The sequence below is a fragment of the Oncorhynchus kisutch genome, unplaced genomic scaffold (genome assembly GCF_002021735.2).
Source record: "Oncorhynchus kisutch isolate 150728-3 unplaced genomic scaffold, Okis_V2 scaffold3757, whole genome shotgun sequence".
NCBI classification, from domain to species: Eukaryota; Metazoa; Chordata; class Actinopteri; order Salmoniformes; family Salmonidae; genus Oncorhynchus; species Oncorhynchus kisutch.
Genome location: NW_022265702.1, coordinates 289,899 through 306,326, shown reverse-complemented (window position 1 = coordinate 306,326; position 16,428 = coordinate 289,899). Strand labels below are relative to the sequence as shown.

Genomic DNA, 16,428 nt, shown 5'->3' with positions numbered 1-16,428 from the left:
GACAGTAAAGGGAGCTGGAGATGAGGACAGTAAAGGGAGCTGGAGATGACGACAGTAAAGGGATCTGGAGATGAGGACAATAAAGGGATCTGGAGATGAGGACAATAAAGGGATCTGGAGATGAGGACAGTAAAGGGAGCTGGAGATGAGGACAGTAAAGGGAGCTGGAGATGAGGACAGTAAAGGGAGCTGGAGATGAGGACAGTAAAGGGGAGATGAGGACAATAAAGGGATCTGGAGATGAGGACAGTAAAGGGATCTGGAGATGAGGACAGTAAAGGGAGCTGGAGATGAGGACAGTAAAGGGATCTGGAGATGAGGACAGTAAAGGGGAGATGAGGACAGTAAAGGGAGCTGGAGATGAGGACAGTGACGCTGGCTTTAACTGAAAAAAACTTGAAGGAAACAACCAGCCCAGATTAAATATTGTATAGTTGGTTTTGAAAAAGGATATGTAGTTTTGAGTGAGCTATAACAGTTTTTGTTTGGGCAGATTGACTTGAGGCAGCCATGCAGATATGGATAATGACTGGATAGTTATCCTATCTAAATTAAAGTGTATATTGGGGCATTTTCATTTTGTCATCTTTTAGCAAGTTTCATCTCAAGCTAATGTTGGAAGTAAAATGTTATTACTCACGAGGTTGACAAGAAATACCAGGAGAAACAATGACAACTCCCCCCCCCCCCCCCCCCCCCCAAAAAAAGAAGGTTCATTAAAACATCGAAGCAAACAGAAAATGTATTTAATCAAAGTCTAGCCAAATGCTCTTATCATATGAAAGACTGAACACGTTATTATCTTAAGTGATGTTAATGCCATTATATCAAGTTGACAGGCAGGACAAGGTAACATAGCATAACATAACGGAAGGGGTGATGAGACAGAGAACAGAGCCCTTCCTTTAACTGCGGAACAGTTAGGTAACATTATGGTCCGTGGTTTAGAGGAGCGGGGAAGCGCACATTGAAAAAAAAAAAAAAAAAAACAACGCGCCTTTTTATATATTAGTTTGTTTTGTGCGCGTGAGTTTTCTCCCACCTTTTGAAATGCAGGAAAATATAAAGAGAGTTGAAAGCATAGAGGATGAGCATTACTTTTACTCAACGCGAAACGGCGATTCAGCGTTTACCCACCTATTTGTTAATGTTACCACTACGTCACAGGTTCTGATTGTCATTGTGATCCAGCAGTACAAAACCCACTATATATACTTGGACTGGAGCAACAAACAAAAAAATAGCTATTTGCAATTTTATGTAACACTCATGCATTTCATAAAGATATATTGCATAGCTCTTCAACTGTTTTGCCCTCGGTGCTAAAACTGTGCTTGTAATAATTCATATACTAATATATCGTACTGTTTTTTTTTTTCTTCCGTACACCGTCAGACAGAAAATATCTTGTTGTTCAATCCACTTCCGAATTGTTGTCAGTCAGTGTTCATACAATGTATACACTTTAAAAGGTTAGGTCAGTTTAAAGAAAGAAGAAACCTAACAATTCTGCCAAAAAATAAAATAAATCCTACATCTTCTAGAAAACTGCTTATAGGTTGTGTTGTAGCTAAGCCCTACAGGTATAAAAATTAGCCCCTCGTTGTCAATGGTTCATTTTCTATCTCCATTTGGAGTCTGTTTGTGTTTCCATCTTTTAAATAAGTTTACAATTGATTATAAGAGAAAACAACCATGCATTAATGATCTTCTCTTCCGAAAAAATGGAAATGTCTTGTTGGTCGATAATGTCCTTCCTATAGAACATGAGTTGGCAAAAAAAAGGGCCTGTGCTTCCGAGAATAAAATCCCCCCGGGTCCATTTTCCTGCAGCCGAAGCCAAACCTTTTGTTCCACTTCCCTTTTCTCTCTCTTCTCAATGTTATATTTTGTACAAACATCGCATCGATCGAAGATAGACTTGGGGAAACACAAGACTTCTCTACTAACGTTTTTTTTTGGTAGGCACTATGCTGTACTGAGGTTGAGGTCAGGGGTCATTCTGCTGTGGGTCGGGGCCACAGAGACTCTGGGAGGAGTCTTCGGGGATGACGTCATCAGACGAACCAGAAAGCGACCACATTCTTCTTCTTCTTCATCTTCCCCCCTCTTCCGTCTTTGTCTAAAGCCTCATCATGTGAGCGGCTGAATCACCTCACCTCAGATCCGTAGGTGGAACGTGCTGGAAAAACAAAGAACACAACACAAGGACATAGTTAGTTACACAGCTGCATTTACAACAGATGGGACGTCATGGACTCATCCAACAAAATATAGAAAAACATTTTAGAGGTCTTGAAAACATTGGAGTGATGTATCACTTTAACTGGGTTGTCTATGAGGCTAGTTATTCTGTCAACAGTGGAGCTGGTCTTCTTTTACAAGTGTTGTCCCCTTTATCAACAACATATACAGGGCTTTCGGAAAGTATTCAGACCCCTTGACTTTTTTTTCCACATTTTGTTACGTTACAGAATTAATCTTTAATGAATTAAATAAATAAAAAATCCTCATCAATCTACACACAATACCCTGTAATGACATCACAATACCCCATAATGACATCACAATACCCCGTAATGACATCACAATACCCCATAATGACATCACAATACCCCGTAATGACATCACAATACCCCATAATGACATCACAATACCCCATAATGATTGGAGTCCACTTGTGGTAAATTCAATTGATTGGACATGATTTGGAAAGGCACACACCTGTCTATATAAGGTCCCACAGTTGACAGTGCATGTCAGAGCAAAAACCAAGCCATGAGGTCGAAGGAATTGTCTGTGGAGCTCTGAGACAGGATTGTGTCGAGGCACAGATCTAGGGAAGGGTACCAACAAATATTCTGCAGATTTGAAGGTCCCCCAAGAACACAGTGGCCTCCATGATTCTTAAATGGAAGAAGTTTAGAACCACCAAGATTCTTCCTAGAGCTGTCCAATTGGCCAAACTGAGCAATCGGGGGAGAAGGGCCTTGGTCAGGTAGATGACCAAGATCCCAATGGTCACTTTGACAGAGCTCCAGAGTTCCTCTGTGGAGATGGGAGAACCTTCCAGAAGGACAACCATCTCTGCAGCACTCCACCAATCAGGCCTTTATGATTGAGTAGTCAGACAGAAGCCACTCCTCAGTAAAAGGAACATGAGAATGTTGCAGTGACCGTATTACCGCCACACCGGAGGTCACAGTCAAATTCCACGTGACCATTTAGTCACGGTAATTAGGCTTCTTCAAGCTCTGATGCTGCTGATGGTCATTAGTTGCCTACCAGCTAACTGCCTGGTACTCAGCACTCTATTGTCCCTCTAATCAGTCTGACATCAATGCAAATGTAATAGAAAATCAAACACTTAATGAGAGCCCATGAACTCATGTTGCGTAACATTTCTACAGGCTATGAAATTGCGTGAGAAAACAGAGTGATGGCTTCTATTAAAAAGAGGAGGATCCCATCAGCTTTCTATAGGCTAGGCCTAGTATATTTACTTCTCAACTCTCCTAATATTTAGCACATTGCTTCTCTTTACAACAGGAGTATAGCCCACCTGGCTGGCATGAAAATTGAACCACGGAAAAAGCGTCCTCCATTCTCTATTCGCTATAGATGTGATGTATTTTTTCCCCCCTACCCGCTTCCATACAGGTGCATGATAATGGTCCATTCTAAATCAAAACTAATGTCACATCAATGTATTATTTAGTATATGTAAAGACAAGATTCAATCAAGAATAGTCTGAGGGGTGACAATATTAGCCTATCACTTGTGAATGATGCCCAGCATAAGAAACGGTGTCTTTTTTTCCTCTCAACTTTTTATAAGGCCTGTATCACACCTCATGTAGCCAATAGGCCTGTATGTTATAATAAGGTCTGTATCACACCTCATGTAGCCAATAGGCCTGTATGTTATAATAAGGTTAGTATCACACCTCATGTAGCCAATAGGCCTGTATGTTATAATAAGGTTAGTATCACACCTCATGTAGCCAATAGGCCTGTATGTTATAATAAGGTTAGTATCACACCTCATGTAGCCAATAGGCCTGTATGTTATAATAAGGTTTGTATCACACCTCATGTACTCTAGCCCATAGTCCTATAAGGTCTGTATCACACCTCATGTACTCTAGCCCATAGGCCTATATGTTATAATAAGGTTGGTATCACACCTCATGTAGCCTAGCCAATAGGCCTATATGTTATAATAAGGTTGGTATCACACCTCATGTAGCCTAGCCCATTGGCCTATGTGTTTTGATAAGGTTGGTATCACACCTCATGTACTCTAGCCCATAGTCCTATAAGGTCTGTATCACACCTCATGTAGCCCATAGGCCTATATGTTATAATAAGGTTGGTATCACACCTCATGTAGCCCATAGGCCTATATGTTATAATAAGGTTGGTATCACACCTCATGTAGCCTAGCCCATTGGCCTATGTGTTTTGATAAGGTTTGTACCACAACTAATGTGGACAAATAACTTCTTCAAATGAAGCACATTAATCCGCTTTAGAAGGGGTGTAGAGCCTAAGTGGCAGATATAAACAACGTTTTAGTTTCAAGTTTGGGGAAGCTCATTTTCATTTTCATTTTCATTGGGAATGTGTCTAACTATTACATATCCCCTCTGAGGTTGCCCTTATCTTGTTATATGGCTTAGGAGGCTCACTGTCTCTGAGAGCTTGTCCAGGAGAGATTGTATTTGGGATGGGCGTATCTCAAATGGCAATTGATATATGCCATTGGATGAGGTAATGTTTTGGTTCTAAGTGGTACCAAGAATGAGATAAGAACTTAGTTTAGGAGACCATGTTAACCTTATGTTAGGTCCTAAGCACACAGCCAAGACAATGCAGGAGTGGCTTAGGGACAAGTCTCTGAATGTCCTTGAGTGGCCGAGACGCAATCTCTGGAGAGACCTGAAAATAGCTGTGCAGCGACGCTCCCCATCCAACCTGACAGAGCTTGAGAGAATCTGCAGAGAAGAATGGGAGAAACTCCCCAAATACAGGTGTGCCAAACTTGTAGCGTCATACCCAATGAGACTCGAGGCTGTAGTCAATGCCAAAGGTGCTTCGTCTGAATAAAGGGTCTGAATACTTATGTAAATGTTATATTTCAGTTTTTTATCTGTATATATTTGCAAAAAATGTCATAGAATTTTTTTGTTTTGTTTTGTGCATTATGGGGTATTGTGATGTCATTGTGGGATGTTGTGATGTCATTATGGGGTATTGTGATGTCATTCTGGGGTATTGTGATGTCATTCTGGGGTATTGTGATGTCATTATGGGGTATTGTGATGTCATTCTGGGGTATTGTGATGTCATTCTGGGGTATTGTGATGTCATTATGGGGTATTGTGTTGCCATTATGGGGTATTGTGATGCCATTATGGGGTATTGTGTTGCCATTATGGGTTATTGTGTTGCCATTATGGGGTATTGTGTTGCCATTATGGGGTATTGTGTTGCCATTATGGGGTATTGTGATGCCATTATGGGGTATTGTGATGCCATTATGGGGTATTGTGATGCCATTATGGGGTATTGTGTTGCCATTATGGGGTATTGTGTTGCCATTATGGGGTATTGTGTTGCCATTATGGGGTATTGTGATGTCATTATGGGGTATTGTGATGTCATTATGGTGTATTGTGTTGCCATTATGGGGTATTGTGATGTCATTATGGGGTATTGTGATGCCATTATGGGGTATTGTGTTGCCATTATGGGGTATTGTGATGTCATTATGGGGTATTGTGTTGCCATTATGGGGTATTGTGATGTCATTATGGGGTATTGTGATGTCATTATGGGGTATTGTGTTGCCATTATGGGGTATTGTGTTGCCATTATGGGGTATTGTGTTGCCATTATGGGGTATTGTGTTGTCATTATGGGGTATTGTGATGTCATTATGGGGTATTGTGATGTCATTATGGGGTATTGTGATGTCATTATGGGGTATTGTGATGTCATTATGGGGTATTGTGATGTCATTATGGGGTATTGTGTTGCCATTATGGGGTATTGTGTTGCCATTATGGGGTATTGTGCTGTCATTATGGGGTATTGTGTGTAGATTGATGAGGATTTTTTAAAATGTATTTAATCAATTTTAGAAGGCTGTAACGTAACAAAATGTGGAAAAAGTCAAGGGGTCTGAATACTTTCTGAATGCACTGTATCGGCTGACTGGATACATCTAGCATGACTAATAACCTTATCAACAATAGATACAGTATATCTGCTGACTGGATACATCTAGCATGACTAATAACCTTATCAACAATAGATACAGTATATCTGCTGACTGGATACCTCTGGAGGGGACTGAGGAGAAACCTTGAGAGAGTTATGTTGCCATGAATTCATCTATCTTGAATTAACCCTTCCATCTTCAACCAGATCTCCTTTTAGAAACGTCTGACAGATTTATTCCTGACATTATTTCACAACTCCTCTCCTCTCCTCTCCTCTCCTCTCCTCTCCTCTCCTCTCCTCTCCTCTCCTCTCCTCTCCTCTCCTCTCCTCTCCTCTCCTCTCCTCTCCTCTCCTCTCCTCTCCTCTCCTCTCCTCTCCTCTCCTCTCCTCTCCTCTCCTCTCCTCTCCTCTCCTCTCCTCTCCCCTCCCCTCCCCTCCCCTCCTTTCCTCTCCTCTCCTGTTCATATGTATTGTGTGCCAGTCTGTCAGTTGCAGCTGAGATTATACAAAAGCCATTTTCTGTGTGAGTGAGAAATGGCGTCTTTCCTGAGGAGAGAATCACAGAACAGAACAAGTCCGCATCCCAAATGGTACCCTATTCCATTCACAGTGCTTGAGCCATGATTAAAAAAAAGTAGTGCACTATATAGGGCATAGGGTGCCAGAGTCCTACTGACTCTGGTCTAAAGTAGTGCACTATATAGGGACAGTACTCTGCTGCTAATAGAGCTACTATACCGACATTATACAAGGCCTGGCCAGTGAACTAGTACCAATGTCACATTGGACCGCGGCTCGGGTGACAGGACGATACTGTACCGATGACTTTTTACCCTGCCAAATGCTGGAAATTGACAATCTTTTGCATGAAGTAATATTAAAGTAGAGAGGGGGCCCTGCAAGGTCATCCAGACAGTGTATACATCTAACGGGCTGGGGAGATGACCATGAATCCATTACATCTAATGGACTGGGGAGATGGCCATGAATCCATTACATCTAATGGACTGGGGAGATGGCCATGAATCCATTACATCTAATGGACTGGGGAGATGGCCATGAATGCATTACATCTAATGGGCTGGGGAGATGGCCATGAATCCATTATATCTAATGGACTGGGGAGATGGCCATGAATCCATTACATCTAATGGACTGGGGAGATGGCCATGAATCCATTACATCTAATGGACTGGGGAGATGGCCATGAATGCATTACATCTAATGGGCTGGGGAGATGGCCATGAATCCATTATATCTAATGGACTGGGGAGATGGCCATGAATCCATTACATCTAATGGACTGGGGAGATGGCCATGAATGCATTACATCTAATGGACTGGGGAGATGGCCATGAATGCATTACATCTAATGGGCTGGGGAGATGGCCATGAATCCATTACATCTAATGGACTGGGGAGATGGCCATGAATCCATGATATCTAATGGACTGGGGAGATGGCCATGAATCCATTACATCTAATGGACTGGGGAGATGGCCATGAATCCATTACATCTAATGGACTGGGGAGATGGCCATGAATCCATTACATCTAATGGACTGGGGAGATGGCCATGAATCCATTACATCTAATGGTCTGGGGAGATGGCCATGAATCCATTACAGCTAACGGGCTGGGGAGATGGCCATGAATCCATTACATCTAATGGGCTGGGGAGATGGCCATGAATCCATTACAGCTAACGGGCTGGGGAGATGGCCATGAATCCATTACATCTAATGGGCTGGGGAGATGGCCATGAATCCATTACATCTAATGGACTGGGGAGATGGCCATGAATCCATTACATCTAATGGACTGGGGAGATGGCCATGAATCCATTATATCTAATGGACTGGGGAGATGGCCATGAATCTATTACATCTAATGGGCTGGAGAGATGGCCATGAATCCATTACATCTAACGGACTGGGGAGATGGCCATGAATCCATTACATCTAATGGGCTGGGGAGATGGCCATGAATCCATTAAATCCAGCAGGATCCAGGGGTCTGTAGGGCAGCAGGCCAGTCAGAGTATTCCACACCTCAGCAGTGAATCTAAAGATACTGACAGGTTGTTGAAAACTGACAACTTAACGCTGCAATGACATGGTTCTAATACAAGTCTATTAGAATGGCAGGTCTGGCTGTCTGTGGCTGGAGGAAAGTCCATCTGCATAGGAGCATCTACTCTGGTAGCCCAGGTATTGGCAAAATATCTGATCTGATTGGTCAAAAGACCAATTAGTGGCAAAAGGATCAGAATTGTGCTACCTGTGTAAACCAGCCTCACTCAAATGTGTGTAATGTGTATGTTTTGTGTTTATCCCTCTACTGTGAGCCAAAGCGCCAAATACACATTTCCATTCCTGTGTAAACAATGGACAAGTCTATCAGCTAGCATGCTAGTATACACCCATATACTTCCAGTCATTGCGCTAATGCTAGTTAGCATTGGCTCCCTCTTAACTTCCTTCATACCGGACACGGAGACATAAAAAATGGTATCCACAAGTTCACCTGACTCTGGGGAATTAGATAAAGGGTCTCATTGCTGAAATCCCCACGTATCCCTTTGACATGTAAATGTCTATAACCTCTCTGGGGTAGGGGGCAGTGTTTTGACATCCGGATGAAAAGCGTACCCAAAGTAAACTGCCTGTTACTCAGGCCCAGAAGCTAGGATATGCATATAATTGGTAGATTTGGATAGAAAACACTCTACAGTTTCTAAATCTGTTAGGATAATGTCTGTAGGTATAACAGAACTGATTTAGCAGGCGAAACCCCGAGGACAAACCATCCAGGGGAATTTTTTTTTGAGGTCATAGGATTTTAAAATTTGTTTTCTTTGGGACTCCCTATGGCTTTCACTAGATGTCAACAGTCTTTAGAAATTCATTTGATGTTTTTCTTTTGAGAAATGAAGAAGTAGTCCTATTCATTGTAAGTGTCACTCCAGGTGGACTCTACTGTTTTGATGCGCGGGAACAGGAGTGCGCTTCACGTTGTTTTTATCCGGTATTAGAAACAGTTTATTCCGTCTTAAAATTTGATTGATTATTTACATTTTAGGGTACCTGAGGTTGGATTAGGAACGTTGTTTGAAATGTTTGGACCAAGTTTACAGGTAACTTATTAGATACTTTGTAGTCATGTTGGGGGAGTTGGAACCGGTGTATTTCTGAATCAATAAATTTACATTTTTGGGACATAAAAAAGGACATTATCAAACAAAAGGACCATTTGTGATGTTTCTGGGACATTTTGGAGTGCCAACAGAAGAAGATCTTCAAAGGTAAGGCATTAATTATATCGCTATTTCTGACTTTTGTGGTGCACCTGCCTGGTTGAAATATGATTGTCATGTGTTTGTATGCTGGGCGCTGTCCTCAGATAATCGCATGTTTGCTTTCGCCGTAAAGCCTTTTTGAAATCTGACACAGCGGCTGGATTAACAAGAAGTTAAAGCTTTATTTTGATGTATAACACATATATTTTGAAGAATGTTAAATATTTGAATTTAGTATTTTTTTACGCTAGCGTCTCACCTACCCGAGAGAGGATAACAACATTCACTCGCCAGGCACCTGTTACAGGAGGAGAGAGACATGTTGTTGTTTCTCTCTATTTATGTCTTACAGGGCCATCGTGTTTTATCTGTCACTGTCTCTGGTTACAGGCAGCAGCGTCCTGCCAAAGGCCTGACCTGGTTGCCACGACAACACGCTCCAACCAATAAACCATGGAAACCAGGAAGAGTTCAAGCCAATCTACAGCCGCCCCCGTGTGATTGGCAGATTTACGGGCCATATCATTGGCCAGCTAAATCAAGCTCTCTGGAATGGGAGAGGTTTTTACTAGCCAGTTCTTTCCGCCTGGTTTGGGCTCTCAAATGAAAACGATTTACAATACTGTTGATAGATTGATTGGTCCGCAGTAAAAAGGCTCTGATCAAGTACTATTGGTTCTCTCTCTCTGTGTTTAATGTCAGTCTGAAAGCAGCATCATGCAGAGCAGCAGAAGTTATCTTTGTCTGAAAGCAATATTATATAGGGTAGCAGAAGTTATCTTTGTCTGAAAGCAGCATTATATAGGGCAGCAGAAATGATCTTTGTCTGAAAGCAGCATTATATAGGGCAGCAGAAATGATCTTTGTCTGAAAGCAGCATTATATAGGGCAGCAGAAATGATCTTTGTCTGAAAGCAGCATTATATAGGGCAGCAGAAATGATCTTTGTCTGAAAGCAGCATTATATAGGGCAGCAGAAATGATCTTTGTCTGAAAGCAATATTATATAGGGCAGCAGAAATTATCTTTGTCTGAAAGCAATATTATATAGGGCAGCAGAAATGATCTTTGTCTGAAAGCAGCATTATATAGGGCAGCAGAAATGATCTTTGTCTGAAAGCAGCATTATATAGGGCAGCAGAAGTTCTTTCCACCTCCATGTCATTACACACCAGACATTATACACTAGCCTGACACACCAGACATTATACACTAGCCTGACACACCAGACATTATACACTAGCCTGACACACCAGACATTATACACTAGCCTGACACACCAGACATTATACACTAGCCTGACACACCAGACATTATACACTAGCCTGACACACCAGACATTATACACTAGCCTGACACACCAGACATTATACACTAGCCTGACTCACCAGACATTATACACTAGCCTGACTCACCAGACATTATACACTAGCCTGACACACCAGACATTATACACTAGCCTGACACACCAGACATTATACACTAGCCTGACACACCAGACATTATACACTAGCCTGACACACCAGACATTATACACTAGCCTGACACACCAGACATTATACAGTAGCCTGACACACCAGACATTATACACTAGCCTGACACACCAGACATTATACACTAGCCTGACACACCAGACATTATACACTAGCCTGACACACCAGACATTATACACTAGACTGACACACCAGACATTATACACTAGCCTGACACACCAGACATTATACACTAGCCTGACACACCAGACCACATCCATGACATCTTACCTTAGAAAGTCTGGAGCTTTAGAGATCATGTTCTCAAAGTCCGAGAAGGAGAGCTTGCTGTCCCCGTCGAGGTCAGCCTCCTCCATGGCCTTGCTACAGACCAGATTGACCTCTTCAGGGGTCAGCTCTCCTTTAGTCAGCCGGTTCAACGTCTTCTCCAGATCCTCCTTACACAGGAAGTTATCCACGTTAAAATCTGACACGCAGGAAAGAGGAAGAGAGATAAAAAATGAGATGAAGAGATTTGATTTGATTTAAAATGGGAGAAATTAAGAGATTCAAAACTTGTTTGAATGGCGCAGGACAGAACGGGTCGGAAGCAGTTTGCTGATGTTCCGCAAGAAATTCAAAAAGCCTAACTAAATAAGTTACTAAATAACTAACTTAGTAACTCAGTAAGCAAGATAAAACAGAGTAAGTATGAGTCAGAGTCCTAGTTGTCATCAGACAGACAGACACACATACAGACACTCAGACAGACAGACCTAAAGACAGACAGACAGAATAAACACACTCTCATAAGTGACTCCATAGGAGACATACTAGTATACTCAGTACTAACCAGTACTAACCATAGGAGACATACTAGTCTACTCAGTACTAACCAGTGCTAACCATAGGAGACATACTAGTCTACTCAGTACTAACCAGTGCTAACCATAGGACACATACTAGTCTACACAGTACTAACCAGTGCTAACCATAGGACACATACTAGTCTACACAGTACTAACCATAGGAGACATACTAGTCTACTCAGTACTAACCAGTACTAACCATAGGATACATACTAGTCTACTCAGTACTAACCAGTACTAACCATAGGATACATACTAGTCTACATAGCACTAACCAGTACTAACCATAGGAGACATACTAGTCTACACAGTAGTAACCAGTACTAACCATAGGAGACATACTAGTCTACTCAGTACTAACCAGTGCTAACCATAGGACACATACTAGTCTACATAGTACTAACCAGTACTAACCATAGGAGACATACTAGTCTACTCAGTACTAACCATAGGATACATACTAGTCTACACAGCACTAACCAGTACTAACCATAGGAGACATACTAGTCTACACAGTACTAACCAGTACTAACCATAGGAGACATACTAGTCTACTCAGTACTAACCAGTACTAACCAGTACTAACCATAAGAGACATACTAGTCTACACAGTACTAACCAGTACTAACCATAGGAGACATACTAGTCTACTCAGTACTAACCAGTACTAACCATAAGAGACATACTAGTCTACTCAGTACTAACCAGTACTAACCAGTACTAACCATAAGAGACATACTAGTCTACTCAGTACTAACCAGTACTAACCATAGGAGACATACTAGTCTACTCAGTACTAACCAGTACTAACCATAGGACACATACTAGTCTACACAGTACTAACCAGTACTAACCAGTACTAACCATAGGAGACATACTAGTCTACTCAGTACTAACCAGTACTAACCAGTACTAACCATAGATTTTAAAAGCATATATGGTCTTCAGTTCTCGTGGAGCCGTTTCGCAGAGAGCAGAGAACATGTCTACAAAGTCATTGAAGCTCAAGTTGCCTTGTCCGTCCTCAGAGAAGACTTCTACGATGCGGTTTCTGAACGGGTTCTCCTGTAAGAAGGAGCAGAGGGACAGGAACAATCAGTACTGTATACAGGGCATTATGGGTATTGTAGTAGATCATGAGTGAGTCAGTTCTGTATACAGGGCATTATGGGTATTGCAGTAGATCAAGAGTGAGTCAGTTCTGTATACAGGGCATTATGGGTATTGTAGTAGATCAAGAATGAGTCAGTTCTGTATACAGGGCATTATGGGTATTGTAGTAGATCAAGAGTGAGTCAGTTCTGTATACAGGGCATTATGGGTATTGTAGTAGATCATGAGTGAGTCAGTACTGTATACAGAGCATTATGGGTATTGTAGTACATCATGAGTGAGTCAGTTCTGTATACAGAGCATTATGGGTATTGTAGTAGATCATGAGTGAGTCAGTACTGTATACAGGGCATTATGGGTATTGTAGTAGATCAAGAGTGAGTCAGTTCTGTATACAGGGCATTATGGGTATTGTAGTAGATCATGAGTGAGTCAGTACTGTATACAGAGCATTATGGGTATTGTAGTACATCATGAGTGAGTCAGTACTGTATACAGGGCATTATGGGTATTGTAGTAGATCATGAGTGAGTCAGTACTGTATACAGAGCATTATGGGTATTGTAGTACATCATGAGTGAGTCAGTACTGTATACAGGGCATTATACATGTTGTAGTACATCATGAGTGAGTCAGTACTGTATACAGGGCATTATGGGTGTTGTAGTAGATCATGAGTGAGTCAGTACTGTATACAGGGCAATATGCGTGTTGTAGTACATCATGAGTGAGTCAGTACCTTATACAGGGCATTATGGGTATTGTAGTACATCATGCTACAGGTACTACTAAGAGGAATATGGAGTCTCAACCATGACGGTGATGTAAATAGATGCAGAGTAAAGTCCTGCGTCCCCTTCTACTGTGTCTTATGTGGAACATAATAAACGGCTCTCTATCCACCGGGTCTGTACCAAACTCACTAAAAGTGGAAGTAATAAAGCCTCTCTTGAAAAAAACTATTGGCCTATATCGAATCTTCCATTCCTCTCAAAAAAGTTAGAAAAAGCTGTTGCACAGCAACTCACTCCTGTCCTGAAGACAAACAATGTATACAAAACGCTTCAGTCTGGTTTTAGACCCCATCATAGCACTGAGACTGCACTTGTGAAGGTGGTAAATTACCTTTTAATGGCGTCAGACCGAGACTCTGCATCTGTCCTCGTGCTCCTAGACCTTAGTGCTGCTTTTGACACCATCGATCACCACATACTTTTGGAGAGATTGGAAACCCTAATAGGTCTACACAGACTGGCCTGGTTTAGAGTTCTGGCCTGGTTTAGATCTTATCTGTTGGAAAGATATCAGTTTGTCTCTGTGGATGGTTTGTCCTCTGACAAATGAACTGTACATTTCGGTGTTCCTCAAGGCTCCGTTTTAGGACCACTATTGTTTTCACTATATATTTTACCTCTCGGTGATGTCATTCGGAAACATAATGTTAACTTTCACTGCTATGCGGATGACACACAGCTGTACATTTCAATGAAACATGGTGAAGCCCCAAAATTGCCCTCCCTGGAAGCATGTGTTTCAGACATAAGGAAGTGGGTGGCTGCAAATGTTCTATTTTTAAACTCGGACAAAACAGAGATGCTTGTTCTAGGTCCCAAGAAACAAAAAGATCTTCTGATGGATCTGACAATTAATCTTGATGGATGTACAGTCGTCTCAAATAAATACTCTGGACCTTGATCTCTCTTTTGACGAACATATCAAGACTGTTTCAAGGACAGCTTATTTCCATCTACGTAACATTGGAAAAATCGGAAACTTTCGGTCCAAAAATGTGGCAGAAAAATTTATCCATGCTTTTGTCACTTCCAGGTTAGACTACTACAATCCTCTACTTTCCGGCTACCCGGATAAAGCACTAAATAAACTTCAGTTGGTGCTAAACACGGCTGCTAGAATCTTGACTAGAACCAAAAAATGTGATCATATTACTCCAGTGCTAGCCTCTCGACACTGGCTTCCTGTTAAGGCAAGGGCTGATTTCAAGGTTTTACTGCTAACCTACAAAGCATTACATGGGCTTGCTCTTACCTATCTTTCCGATTTGGTCCTGCCATAGATATCTACACGTACGCTACGGTCACAAGACGCAGGCCTTCTTACTGTCCCTAGAATTTCTAAGCAAACAGCTGGAGGCAGGGCTTTCTCCTATAGATCTCCATTTTTATGGAATGGTCTGCCTATCCACGTGAGAGATGCAAACTCGGTCTCGACCTTTGAGTCTTTATTGAAGACTCATCTCTTCAGTAGGTCCAATGATTGAGTGTAGTCTGGCCCAGGAGTGTGAAGGTGAATGGAAAGGCACTGGAGCAACGAACCGCCCTTGCTGTCTCTGCCTGGTCAGTTCCCCTCTCTGAGTCACTGGCTTACTGGTGCTCTTCCATGCTGTCCCTAGGAGTGGTGCGTCACTTGAGTCACTGACGTGATCTTCCTGTCCGGGTTGGAGCCCCCCCTTGGGTTGTGCCGTGGCGGAGATCTTTGTGGGCTATACTCAGCCTTGTCTCAGGATGGTAAGTTGGTGGTTGAAGAAATCCCTCTAGTGGTGTGGGGGTTGTGCTTTGGCAAAGCGGGTGGGGTTATATCCTGCCCGTTTGGCCCTGTTCGGGGGTGTCGTCGGATGGGGCCACAGTGACTCCCGACCCCTCCTATCACCTCCAGTATTTATGCTGCAGTAGTTTATGTGTCGGGGGGCTAGGGTCAGTCTGTATATGTGGAGTATTTCTCCTGTCTTATCCGGAGTCCTGTGTGAATTTAAGTATGCTCTCTCTAATTCTCTCTCTCTTTTTCTCTCTCTTTCTCTCTTTCTTTCTCTCTCTCAGAGGACCTGAGCCCTAGGACCATGCCTCAGGACTACCTAGCCTGATGACTCCTTGCTGTCCCCAGTCCACCTGGCCGTGCTGCTGCTCCAGTTTCAACTGTTCTGCCTGCAGCTATGGAACCCTGACCTGTTCACCGGGCGTGCTACCTGTCCCAGACCTGCTGTTTTCTAGAGACAGCAGGAGCGGCAGAGATACTCTCAATGATTGGCAATGAAAAGCCAAATGACATTTACTCCTGAGGTGCTGACATGTTGCACCCCCAACAGCCACTGTGATTATTATTATTTGACCCTGCTGGTCATCTATGAACATTTGAACATCTTGGCCATGTTCGGTTATAATCTCCACCCGGCACAGCCAGGAGAGGACTGGCCACCCCTCATGGCCTGGTTCCTCTCTAGGTTTCTTCCTAGGTTCCTGCCTTTCTAGGGAGTTTTTCCTAGCCACCGTGCTTCTACACCTGCATTCCTTGCTGTTTGGGGTTTTAGGCTGGGTTTCTCTGCAGCACTTTGAGATATCAGCTGATGTAAGAAGGGCTTTATACATACATTTGATTGATTGATCTACTTGATTGTCCCACTATAACAGATCTCCACGAGGTCAGTAGGTGACAC

At 42.5% G+C, this 16,428-nt stretch overlaps 1 protein-coding gene across 1 annotated transcript in view; it reads right to left on the bottom strand.

Annotated features, from left to right (window-relative positions):
• Positions 1 to 729: 729 nt before the first annotated feature.
• Positions 730 to 16,428, bottom strand: part of LOC109884751 (calcium and integrin-binding family member 2-like) — a 38,321-nt gene continuing 22,622 nt past the window's right edge. Inside the window, exons 4-6 of the mRNA XM_031820948.1 lie at positions 12,785 to 12,932; positions 11,290 to 11,485; positions 730 to 2,182 (exon numbers count right to left, since the gene is read on the bottom strand). Of these exons, the coding sequence (XP_031676808.1) occupies positions 2,161 to 2,182; positions 11,290 to 11,485; positions 12,785 to 12,932 (366 nt within the window). The 3' untranslated portion in view covers positions 730 to 2,160. The remainder of the gene's footprint in view (positions 2,183 to 11,289; positions 11,486 to 12,784; positions 12,933 to 16,428) is intronic.